Here is a 13491-nt window from a genome sequence, read left to right as displayed (position 1 = left end):
ACCTTTGAAATCCATCAGGATGGGTGTCTCCCAGAGCATGGCGTTCTCCTCACAGCATCCGATTGTGGCTTTCAGTGCAGTGTATTGACTCTGCAGATTTCTGACCTACCATACGCTGAGCCAAGCAGGTTAATCTTAGTCACTTCTCTCGCTCATATTACATATGGATTTCAGAATTGGAGTCTGATTATATTGCAGGCAGTTCGCTCCGTTTGCTCCTTTCACAGGTGAACAATCTCGGATGCATTTACTTCAGCGCCATCACCTGCTGTGGCATCTGATCTACAGCCTGAGCATGTGCTTCCGGGGAGGAGGAGGGGTCGGAAGAGCTCTCTAGCGACAGAAAGTGTGGGTACAGCTGCCACCATCCCCATGCACCGCTGAGATCTGGACCCTGTTAGAAAGATTGCCCTGATGCAGCACCCGCAGGAACTTCAGGTCCCACTGTAGAGCCCGCATATGTCATCTGGCATGGGTCACTGGCAGGAGGCCATGAGGCCCAGCAGCCTCAGAGTAACTCTCACCAAAATCCAGGCTAGGGGCTGAATCATCGGTATCATAACCTGAAAATCCTGAACTCGCAGCTCGGGAGGATAAGCCCAAAACTGCACTGTCCAGAACAGCTCACATGAAACGGAGCATTTTAGAGGGATTCAGGTGTGACTTTGGCATGTTTATAGTGAACCCCAGAGAATACAAGAGGTCCTCAGTAGTCTGGAGGTGGGAGACGACAGCCTGGGGAGAGTCTGCCTTCAACAGCCAGTCATCGCAATAGGGGAAGATTGAAACCCCTGATCTCCGTAGATGAGCCGTGACTACCACCATCACCTTGGGGAACACCCGAGGGGTGCTGGTAGGGCCAGAGTGGTGCAGAGTGAACTGAAAGTACTTGTGGCCTACCGTGAACCACAGGTAATGTCTGTGGGCAGGACGAGAATATGAAAATAAGTGTCCTGCAAGTCCAACGCTACCATACAGTCTCCTGGGTCCAGGAAGATAGGACCTAAGCCACAATGAACATTTTGAACTTCTTCTCGAGAAAGGGATTGAGGAAGTGCAGGTCTTGGATAGGACAGAGTCATTTGTCCTTTTTGGGGAGCAGAAAGTAGCAGGAATAGCAACCACAGCCTACTTCTGGCACGGAAACCCTTTCTATGGCTCCCTTGGCCAAGAGAGCTGTAACTTCCTCGCAGAGAAGGGAAAAATGATCCTCCATCATCAGATTGTAAGATGGTGGCACGGATGGACGGGTAGCCTCGCAGAAGAGGGTGTAGCCCCTTCGGACTTCTGGCAAACCCCACTTGTCTGACATGATGGATGCCAGGGGAGCAGGTGATGGTGAATCCTGCCTTCAACTGGCCCGAGTAGGGGAGAGTCAGGCTAGGAAGGATTAGAGGCTGCTGCAGAGGTGGGGACTGTCCAGACCGCTGGTCACCTGATCCACAAGGCCGGTTGATCCCGCACCCACAGCCACGCAGAGGTTGGGCAGCATGCCCGGCACAGTGGCTGGCCAGGAACTGGCGTGGTTGGAGACCCCTTCTGTAGTCACAAAAGTGACAAAAGGCAGGCTGCGGGGACATAGGGCCACTGTGAGTCCCAGGGACCTGGCTGTAGCTTGAGAATCCTAGAAGTGCTTTAGCGCAATGTCTGCCTTGTCTCCGAAGAGGCAGGGGCCATCAAAGGGTATGTCCATCAAAGAAGCCTGGACATCCCTTGAAGAGCCAGACGTCCTCAGCCAGGCGTGGCGCCTCAGAGCCACTTTCTAAGAAAGCACTTTACCAAGTGAGTTGTTTGTGTCCAGTCCACAGCAGATTGTGAACTTGCTGTGTTTCTCCCATCGGCAACAGCCTGAGAGAGTACAACCCAGGCCTCCTACAGGACCTGTGGCAGCACTTGCGTAACTATGTCCCACAGCTTGTGGGAAAAATTATCAAAAAGGCATGTGGTGTTCACAGACCACAATTCAAGTCTGGTGTAAGAAAATGTCTTCCCAAGTGAGCCCAACCTTTTGGATTCCATACCCAGGGAAGAGGATGGGGACAGCCCTTGGGAGGTGTAACCTAGGCCACAGGTAAAAGGTTCAGGATTCCACCTAAGAGGCAAGGCTCCTATCCAAGTCGCATGACGCCAATCCGGCTCCGTGTCGGAGTTGGGGTTTACAATGGGAGAGGTGCCACCCATAGGAGCGGACGTTGCAGGGACCGGTGTCGGGGAAGATCGAGGTTGTTCGACCTACGCTGGTCCGGATTCAGGAATGGATCCCAGGGTGCCCCTCAGCATTGTGGCCAGAGCCACTGGTATGGAACCCGAAGGGCCCATCCGGGTATGCGGGGCCTGAAGGAACTCCTGCGGGTTCAGGATGCCCAAAAATGAGGCGCATGGCGTCGTAAAAATCACTTAGTTGGGCAGGGGTCGCTCTGGTCCATGGAAATTTTTTGAGCCGGCCCAGGATCCTCGTAACAAGGCCTAGAGCGACGGCACTCCCTCATCTCGTCCACCGAGCGCTTCGACTTCTCAGATTTTGTTTTGTGCCTCGACTTATCCTATCGCCTGAGAACTAAGAGTGGGATGACGATGATGGGGGGACTCAGAAACAGATGCCAGGACCTTCCTTTCGACCAAGATCTCAACTTGCACAGAGTCGAGCATTGGGCTGCCATCAGCTTTAGGGACCACTCCCTCAAAGCCTTCTGATGCATGGCCCGATACTGAGCACAACTTAGGGTCTTGGTCACGCTCCAAGAACCAAAGACACATGAGGTGCGGATCTGTCACAGACATAGCCCGATGACAGGATCCGCAGGGCTTGATACTGGTCTTTCTCAATGACATCCTTGACACACCAGGAGTATAAAACTCAAAAAACACTTCAACAAAAAGTAAAAACAAGCCAGTCAAAAACTGAATGAGGGGGATCTCTCCTCGAATCAGCTTGCTGGCGCAGAAAGAAAAGAACTGACATCAGTGCGCCGGGGAGGAGCCTATATTGGACCCACAACGTCATATTCGTCGTGGACAAATGCGACAAATGACGCAGAGCTCATCAACGCCATCTAACGGCACTCAGGGGTACTGTTCACGAAATTCTTCCTGATTTAGTCTGACACCTGGGGAAAATTCAAAGGTAAGGAATAGGCAACTAGAAGTCTCTATAAGAGATATATCCACATAGCGGCTTTACAAATTTCAGAAATACATTTCTTAAAAGAGCTGCAGTAGCAGCTTTCCCCCTTGTAGACTGTGCCCCAGCTCTAACAAGTAAGGACGTCTTAGCTAGCTGGTAAGAAAGGAGTATACAAGAATGTATCTATCTTGAAATAGTTTCTTTAGATGATGATAAACCTGTTCTCACAGGACCATAGTTAACAAACAGATGATCCAACTTCCTGATACTCTTGTTCTTGCCCAAGTAGAATTTTAACACTCTCTTAATATCCAGAGAATGCAGTGACCGTTTAGCTCGATTTGCGGGGTTAGGAAAGAAAGTCGGTAGAGAGATATTCTTATTGATATGAAAATCTGAGACTATCTTTGAGAGAAAACTGGAATGAGTTCTCATCACCACTCTATTGGAGTGAAACACAGTATATGGCACCACTGAACACAGGGCTTGAATTTTACTTAATTTAAGGGTCGGAGTGATGGCAACCAGAAAAGCTGCTTTCCATGTGAGATGCTGCAAAGAGGCTTTATGGATTGGTTCAACTGAAGAGCCCGTTAATTTGGAAAGAACAATGTTAAGTTTTCATCGAGGAGAGGGAGTCCTGCCTGGAGGGAACATCCTTTTAAGGCCTTCGAGAAAATCTTTCACCACTCGAATTTTGAAAAAAGATTTTTGTGAAGGAGATTTCCTATATGCCAAATAGGCTGCAAGGTGTACCCTAAACTAGTATCATCCTGGTCTTGGATTGATACAGCTTAAGAATCACTGTTTGAATGAGGAGTTGGTGGAAATGCTTCGAGAAATTTCCCTGACCAACTTATCAAAATGGCATGCCCTTTCGCCCTGGTTGGGCGAACCTGAACGTGTAGTCTGGGCATTTTCTGTTGTTCGCATCTGTGAATAGATATATTTGAAGATATCCCCTTTCATGTAAACTATCTTGCAACACCTAATCATTGAGAATCCAGCTTTGATGTTCTTGGATGGACTGAGCCGCGTAGGACAGTCGGCGAGAGTGCATTCCTCCTTGCTTGTTTAGGTCATGCATTGTTGTTGTGTCGATCTGGACAAGGATGGAATTGGTTTTGATTGTTGGAAAGAAAGACTTCAGAGGAAGGTGGACTGCTCTCAATTCCAGCATGTTGATGTGATAAGTCTTTTCCTTGTCTGACCAAACACCCTGAGTTTGAAAATAACCCATCTGTCTCCCCATTCTTGGAGGGAGGAGTCTGCGATCAGTGTTTGACTGGGTGGATCCTGATGAAATGGTACCCCCATTAGATTTTTCCACTGAGAACACCATGAGAGACTGACATGCAGTCTGTCCTCCCAGCGGTTGGAAAGCTGATTCCACTGGTCTTCCAGGCATTGTTGCAGAGACCTCATGTGTAACCTTGCATTCGCACTATGAAGAGGCAAGAAGAAATTGACCCCAGTAGATATGTTCTCTGTCTCCCAGATGGATGATAAACCTGCGAAAGATTAAGACCAGTCGTCCAGATAAGGATGCACAAAGATTTTCTGTCTCCTTAAGAATGCTGCAAAAATGTTTATGGGGCTGATGTGAGAACAAATGGGAGTACTTTGTATTGACAGTGTTGGAAGCCCACTTTGAAACAGAGAAACTTGCAATGTTTCTTGGCAGTTGTGATGTGGAAATATGCATCTTGCAGGTCTATCTTGATGTAGTTGTGAATAGAATGGGTGAAAAGCTAGCATTTTTAAAATTTTTCTCTGTATATATTTGTTTAGTACCCTTAGGTCTTAGATGGGTCTGAAATCCTGTTTCGGCCCTTTCTTTTTTACTAGAAAGTATTGGGAATATATTCCCAATCCCCTTTGATGACATGGACCTTCTCTTTGGTTTATTTTTGCATTAAGGTGTTGCCTTCCGACTGCACGAGCTCTAGCTGGTACTGAGATGTTTTTGCCAGAGAATAGTAGGAGGAAGGACCTGAAGCTAAGAGAAGAGCCATTATGTGCAGTATTTAAGAAACATCTGTTTTCTGTACTTGACTGACACTCTTCTAAGTGATTGACAATACTTCCCCCCACCGGAGCAGGTAACAATGAAGGAGGAAGTGATGACTCATTGTTTTGCAGGCGGTTTCCCTGCCGCTGCAGGCTGCTGTTGTTGTGCACTTCTCACTCCAGATTGCCTGCTGCTGATGTTGCTGCCAATGAAGGGTTTGAACCCTCTGTTGGAAATACCATCTGTCGTATGGCCTGTATCATCTGTGGAATTCTTTTTACTTTTCGAGGCCCACAGTCTTTGGAGTGCCCAGCTCCGTTTTTGCCCTAGACATCTCTTCATCAACATGGGCACCATCCAAGGCGTTACCAGAGAATGGGAGATTCATAATATGATGTTGTGCTTCTGGCTTCAACCCAGTAAGACACAGCCATGAAGATCTCCTTGCACAGTTGAAGTTTGCAAAACCATGAACCGCTAGATCCGATGCATCTGCAGCTGTGCTGATGATTTAATTGGAAACCAGTCCATTCTCAGTAAGTATCTCCTGAAAATCCTGTCTAACCTCCTTAGGTAGTTTTTCTGTAAACCTTTCCAATTAATCCAAGAAGGATCTATCATATCTTCCAAGCAGAGCAGAGTAACTAGCCATCTTTGTGTAAGATGCTGATGTTCCACACATCTTTTTCACCAGGGCATCCATCTGCACGCTCTCCTTGTCTGGTGGAACCAGAAAGAAGAAACTGCAGATTGTGACTTCCGTGCGGCTGCCACTATGACCAAATCCAGAGGAGGATCAGCTCTGAGGAAAAGAGAGCCTGATCAGTAACAGATGCTGGTAAGAATAGCTGCATCGCAGGCGATAGGAGTTCAGGCACCATTGGCAAAAATGGTTGTGATGGCATTCTGTGATGCAGAATTTCAAAGATCACAGATGAAGGCGTTGTGGTGGTTGGACTGTCCAGATTTAGTTTGGTAGCACCTCTGATAAAGACATCGTTGAAGGTCAAGGTATCATCTACCAGTGACACTCTGTTGGAGGTGTATCCGAGAGCATAGAAGAATAGTCTCACAATGAGGATCGGGATGTTATGGACCAAGACGATGATTTCCTTCTGTCCGTCGATGATGCAGTGTGAGATCTTCTAGACCTTGACCTGGTTCTAGACATTGTTCAAGATATAGAACGATGGTAGACAGGCCTTCTCAACCTCCAAGGGGATGGCTGCGAACTCCTACATTGTGTGGTTCTTGGAACTGTAGGAGGCACTGATCTTGTGCCAGCAAAGAACATCGGAGAAGGTATTCTTTTGGGAGATCGTATATGAGGTCTGGAAGGAGAGTATGTTTGAGAGTACCCGGAGTCTGATGTTACAGGTATTGGTCTTTTTCTCAAACTTTCCAACAACGCTGTAGAGACATTGACAGGTGACTACAACCTGGACCTAGTAGGTGAACGGGTTCTCAATTCCGTCAAGACACACTGGTCCTCTGGTGATATCAATGAAGGCCTTCTGCAACATTTTTGCCTCTTGAATTTAATACATGCTTCTTCTTCAACTTTGTGTGGGGTTTGTCTACCATCCTCAATGCTGACCGCAGCTTTGGCATTGATGAATGTCCAGTGGGAGACAACAGTTTTCTTGATGGTGATGTGTCCCCTGACGTCATGCCATGAGTTTTCGAAGTCGATGAATGTTGCCTGGTTGTCGACGCCAACCTTAATGACTAAGATTGTCTCGGACCAAGGAATGTCTTGATGCCTACAGATGGTGCCTTCTTGCTGGCGATGAGACTCTCGACGTTGAGCGTTGGGCATGATCCAACACTGACCAATGAGCTGACCACCTTTGACTGTGATTTTGATAGCAAACATAAAGATATTTCCATTTACGTCATACCTCTTGACATCGACCGGGACCTCTTTTTTTGTGTTTTTCATGACATCTTCCTCTGTGGAGGTCTTTTGGACGAGAGGAGAAAGACTGGTCTTCCCCATGGCCTCTTGTTAATCCAGCTCATCCACTCTCCTGGAGTCTATGGTGACTGATCTTCTTCCTGTCCTTGAGGATGCTCCTGGACAGCTTCTGGTAGTGAGGACAGGTGCAGGGTGGTGGGACTCTGGCAGACAGATAATGCAGACTGAAGGAGGGTCAGTCGGAGCCGACTTCTTCCCACAGGAAGGACACTTCACAGAAGGCAAAGGCATATTTTGACAGAAGAAAGATAATATTTTCTGCCGGAAAAATATATTTTTGTATTTCTATTTCCTACCTATAACGTCTCTGTAAGCTTTGTTTCAGTGAAGAAAAAATATATATGTTTGTGTGTGTGTGTGTGCGCTCACGCTCTGGGGTCCCTGCACATGGGTGGGACTATTCAATGCCTATAACTACTGATGAGGGTCCCCTAAAAGAGAAGTATAATTGCTTTGGACATGTATGTGCCGGACTATGTAAAGCAGTGGATAGGAGCATTTACAGCCGTGGAGGGCCTCTTAGGCAGTATAACTGTATATACATGCATAGATCACTGAGGAGTTGGAATGTTGGCTCTGTAAGTGTGCATCAAATCATAAGCAATTCAAAAGTGTTAGTAGTCAACTGATTGCTAGTTAAGGTTGGGGAATGTTTGAATGCAAACAGTGACTGCACATTCCCACATTCTCCACCCTGAACTAGTAATCAGCTTCTGACTAAAATAGTTTTTAACTACTTTTTTTATTTTACTAGTACATATATCAAATACATTGGTGAGGCAATACAGTAGACTAAGTATTATTGTTAATTCAAGAAACTATTATCATCTTAGCAGGAACCACTATAATATAGATATTTAGTTGAAACTGCTTATAATTACTGACACGAAATAATGATTAGAGGCCACTACAAGGCAGGGTGAATGCTGGAAAATCACGGTGACCACATGACACATCCACTCTATGGACCGTGGTGTCTGGTCTGTGGAATCTGGTGCTCTTCAGGGTGTAGGCCAGGGGGCAGCACTTTCCCACACCCTTCTGAACCAGGAAATAAATGGGTAATATAAAAAATGCAATGAATGTAGCACTGAAGATTGCTGCAACATGTTTATCAATTGTTTTGTTATACGTTAAGTTGGCAGGTGTTTGCCTAACATGTTTATATGTGTAGTCTGTATGCCATAACACGACTTGCTTATATAAACTGTAATAATACTTCATATTATTTAATGTACTGCTGAAGTAATAAACACAGGTGTCCTCTATGAGTTTGCAAGTGTTTATATTGACCAGCAGGTGATGATGTGCACAAGAGTTTACTCAACGGTGTTGTCAAAGTCAAAACGCAATTACAGGTACTGGGATGTGCTTAATGTTAGTGCTTGACTGTGGTTCGTAAAGGGTTCTGAAGGAGCACTGGAATTGCTTTCTTCAGCGAAGCAAGGACTTGCCACCTCCCGAAAATTAAAATGTCTCTAAAAACCATCTTCCTTTAGAAGATTTAAAATGTGTTTGTTTCTACAGGTTTATGCTTACAGGATGCATGCTATCGCAAAAAATCTCCCTGCTATATTCCTAAAACTCTGCCTGAAAAATTGACCTTGATTAAACTTTGAATTTTTCTCACAAATTTATTTTGAATCCCCCTCTCCTCCTCTTCTACCTTCTGCATGCATCCTGTATATACAGATTACTCTAAATTGCATGCCTATCTCAATCTCTTTTTCTTTGGAACCATATGCCTACAACCTAACAACATCCACTCCTTCCACCAACCATTTGCTTCTCACAGAACCCCCACTAATGATCACACTTAAGTCATTAATGTCCCTCTAAGAAACTGGAGCAAATTTATGGAAACAATTCTTTCAAAGCACATCATTAATCCCAGTAACCACTAACTTTGGGCTCCCTGGTAGCATGCAACTCGCCGTAAAGAGCTTCAATGCTTCATCAGGGGTAGTTAGCTCTATATAAATACAATTACATATCAATTTCAATATGGATTTGGGGACCCCTGAACATTCCTAAAGGAGACAAAGAATCGCAACAATGTTTCATTTCTTTTTGGCCCATATATCTCCACTGGAGGTCCTAATCCCCAAACAAAGATTTCCATGAACCAGTATTGCTTAAAAATAACTTGCCACTTATTAGCAAACTTTAAATTCTAATCTGAGGTGAAGGTGCAATCGACCAGAAAAAAAGTGAATGTGGTTTGGACAAACACAATACTAAGTCACAGACATCAGGAAAGCTAAAGCAGATGTAACGAATCTTCCTATTTAGATAATGGTGACATCAGACAACATGCAGAATTAGGCCTTGATATGAGCATCAGGGTACAACTTTACATGTTCCTCCGTACAAGGTGCTGTGTGCATACCTGTTTTGTCATTTGCCAAACACAATCAATAAACTGTAAAAAAACAGGCGATCTGTCGGCATCTGCATGGTTTATATCTCCATGTCCAACTCTCTAAAAATAAAGAAAAGATACCATTAAATTTACACAGGACTTATATTATGAGAGAAGCAAGTAAACCTTTGGTGAAGAGGGAGGAAATTAATTAAGAGATCTTAAAAAAGCACAAATATGTATACTGTATGATTAAAAAATTAACTAGAAGCTTTTCAGGTTCGGTTTAAAAAGTGCACACGCAAATGTAGTAATGTGTATTACTTCCTTTTAGATTAACTATAGCAAATGTAGCCCTCTGTTTACATTTTTTTTAATTGCTAACGTCTGTTTGCCATCTTGTTTCACATCATATTTGTATTTTTTATTTATAGGAGAAGCTGACATTTACATTTTTTATGTGACCTTGTTTTCGTTCCCATATAAATATTTTACTTTTATGAGACAACTGTAGAATGTGGGCACCTGCAGAGTATAGGCTGTCCGTTGTATCTCATTATGTTGCAGATAACTTTATGTTTGAAGGAAGCTTAGCAAAGCTTCATAGTGTAGAAGCTTCAATAAATTATGAGCTTAAATTATCTTTGTTTGCTTTAACTTGATTAGAGAACTTTATGGGAATTATGTGTAAATGTATCACATGTTACAGCTGTGTGATTTCAGCTAGTGCAATGTACATGTGAATTCACAACCATTTAGGCTTTTCCCCAGACATACTGCACACAAATTGGATATGGTGTGTAGCCGGCTAAGAGTGCCTATGTAGTAGCTTCATTGCTGAGGGGACACATTCTAGTATTGTTTAACACATGCAGTAGGGCGCCTTGAAACCAATTTTGATATTTGTGATATGTTAATGCTATTTCTAAATCATCATAAGCTCTGTACTGGCCTGCTATGGCAGCTTCAGTGTATGTGTGAATTATCTAGTGTTAGTATTGACTGCAAGAAAAGTGACTCATGAGTAAAATACTTCTGTTTTATAAGCTTTGTGAGCCTCAATCACAAAGGTAACATCTCCATCTCCAACAGGTAGGCCATATAATGTTAAGTGTGCTGTAATAGCATGTCTGCATTTGACAGAATTATTAAAAACATTAATCATTTTAATGAATGGAATTCAGAGAGGATAATACTATAGTGTGGTATCCTTTTAACCCCTTCTGTGCCGCGGACGTAGTGGTTACGTCCCGCGGCACAGTGCTGCTGTGCCGAGGACGTAACCACTACGTCCTCGGCACACAGCCCAGAGGGAGCGCTCTCGCTCCCTCTGTGTGCTTCCCCCCACCCCCCCAAAGTCAGGGATGGAAGGGGAAGCCCTTCCCCTTCCACCCCCGACCCCCCCACCCCCCCATAATGACGTCAGCGCGCGATCGCACGCTGACTTCATTATGGGGATTTCGCCGCACAGGAAGCCATTTGCTTCCTGTGCGGCGACGAGGAAAGAGGTGAGTTCCTCTTCCCGGTGGGTGGGGGGTTTGGGCTAAAGAGGCACCGGGGGAAAGGAAAGGCTTTTCCTTTCCCCCGGTGTCTCTTTGAGCATTCCTGCTGCCCGATCGCATTGCGATCGGGCAGCAGGAATGCCCACTAGACACCAGGGATTTTTTTTTTTTTTTGTTCTTTACTGTTTCTTGTTTGCGGGGAGCGGCCCCTTGGGCAAGGGTCGCTCCCCTTGTGGGGGCAATTTGTTACGGCCATTTCTGCCCCCCTTGGGGGCAGATTGGCCTACTTTTTAGGCGGATCTGCCCCCAAGGGGGGCAGAAACCACTGGATCACCAGGGAATTATATTTTCTGTGCAGGTATGTTGGGAGGGGGTGCCCCCTTGGGCAAGGGGCGCCCCCCCCAAGGGGGCAGAGAACTGTTGGCCATTTCTGCCCCCCTTGGGGGCAGATCGGCCTATTTTTTTTAGGTCCATCTGCCCCCAAGGGGGGCAGAAGCCACTTAGGCACCAGGGATTGTGTGTGTAGTGGATGGGGGGGCGCCCCCTTGGGCAAGGGTCGCTCCCCTTTGGGGGGCATGTCTTTTAGGGCCATTTCTGCCCCCCTTGAGGGCAGATCAGCCTATTATTTTTAGGTTGATCTGCCCCAAGGGGGGCAGAAACCACTAGAACGCCAGGGATGTTTTTTTATGTGTTTATTTTTGTGGGGGGGCGTCCCCATGGGCACGGGGCGCCCCCCCAAGGGGGGCATTGACCTGTTGGCCATTTCTGCCCCCCCTGGGGGCAGATGGGCCTATTTTTCTAGACCCACCTGCCCCCAAGGGGGGCAGAAGCCACGTAGACACCAGGGATAGTGTGTGTGTGTGTGTGTGTTAGTGGATGGGGGGGGCTTGGGCAAGGGTCGCCCCCCACTTTGGGGGCACATGTACCCAGGCCATTTCTGCACCCCTTGGAGACAGATCAGCCTATTATTTTTAGGCTGATCTGCCCCCAAGGGGGGCAGAAACCACTAGAACGCCAGGGATTTTTTTTAATGTGTTTATTTTTGTGGGGGGGTGTCCCCTTGGGCACGGGGCGCCCCCCCAAGGGGGGCATTGACCTGTTGGCCATTTCTGCCCCCCCTGGGGGCAGATGGGCCTATTTTTCTAGACCCACCTGCCCCCAAGGGGGGCAGAAGCCACGTAGACACCAGGGATAGTGTGTGTGTGTGTGTGTGTGTTAGTGGATGGGGGGGGGGGCTTGGGCAAGGGTCGCCCCCCACTTTGGGGGCACATGTACCCAGGCCATTTCTGCACCCCTTGGAGACAGATCAGCCTATTATTTTTAGGCTGATCTGCCCCCAAGGGGGGCAGAAACCACTAGAACGCCAGGGATTTTTTTTTATGTGTTTATTTTTGTGGGGGGGCGTCCGCTCGGGCACGGGGCGCCCCCCCAAGGGGGGCATTGACCTGTTGGCCATTTCTGCCCCCCCTGGGGGCAGATGGGCCTATTTTTCTAGACCCACCTGCCCCCAAGGGGGGCAGAAGCCACGTAGACACCAGGGATAGTGTGTGTGTGTGTGTGTGTGTTAGTGGATGGGGGGGGGCTTGGGCAAGGGTCGCCCCCCACTTTGGGGGCACATGTACCCAGGCCATTTCTGCACCCCTTGGAGACAGATCAGCCTATTATTTTTAGGCTGATCTGCCCCCAAGGGGGGCAGAAACCACTAGAACGCCAGGGTTTTTTTTTTATGTGTTTATTTTTGTGGGGGGGCGTCCCCTTGGGCACGGGGCGCCCCCCCAAGGGGGGCATTGACCTGTTGGCCATTTCTGCCCCCCCTGGGGGCAGATGGGCCTATTTTTCTAGACCCACCTGCCCCCAAGGGGGGCAGAAGCCACGTAGACACCAGGGATAGTGTGTGTGTGTGTGTTAGTGGATGGGGGGGGGCTTGGGCAAGGGTCGCCCCCCACTTTGGGGGCACATGTACCCAGGCCATTTCTGCACCCCTTGGAGACAGATCAGCCTATTATTTTTAGGCTGATCTGCCCCCAAGGGGGGCAGAAACCACTAGAACGCCAGGGATTTTTTTTAATGTGTTTATTTTTGTGGGGGGGCGTCCCCTCGGGCACGGGGCGCCCCCCCAAGGGGGGCATTGACCTGTTGGCCATTTCTGCCCCCCCTGGGGGCAGATGGGCCTATTTTTCTAGACCCACCTGCCCCCAAGGGGGGCAGAAGCCACGTAGACACCAGGGATAGTGTGTGTGTGTGTGTGTGTGTGTTAGTGGATGGGGGGGGGCTTGGGCAAGGGTCGCCCCCCACTTTGGGGGCACATGTACCCAGGCCATTTCTGCACCCCTTGGAGACAGATCAGCCTATTATTTTTAGGCTGATCTGCCCCCAAGGGGGGCAGAAACCACTAGAACGCCAGGGATTTTTTTTTATGTGTTTATTTTTGTGGGGGGGCGTCCCCTCGGGCACGGGGCGCCCCCCCAAGGGGGGCAGTGACCTGTTGGCCATTTCTGCCCCCCCTGGGGGCAG

General features: G+C 47.4%; 1 protein-coding gene across 3 annotated transcripts in view; it reads right to left on the bottom strand.

The window, feature by feature from the left end:
• The window catches only part of MTMR2 (myotubularin related protein 2), a 345983-nt gene that overhangs the window by 47256 nt on the left and 285236 nt on the right, over positions 1–13491 (bottom strand). For all 3 annotated transcript variants that reach the window (XM_069202398.1, XM_069202399.1, XM_069202400.1), the window contains exon 11: positions 9503–9595. In XM_069202398.1, coding sequence (XP_069058499.1) covers positions 9503–9595 — 93 coding nt within the window. The remainder of the gene's footprint in view (positions 1–9502; positions 9596–13491) is intronic.

Source organism: Pleurodeles waltl, chromosome 8 (assembly GCF_031143425.1).
Source record: "Pleurodeles waltl isolate 20211129_DDA chromosome 8, aPleWal1.hap1.20221129, whole genome shotgun sequence".
Classification (NCBI taxonomy): Eukaryota; Metazoa; Chordata; class Amphibia; order Caudata; family Salamandridae; genus Pleurodeles; species Pleurodeles waltl.
The sequence above is the reverse complement of the archived record's forward strand: the minus strand, read 5'-3'. Positions and strand labels throughout refer to the sequence as shown.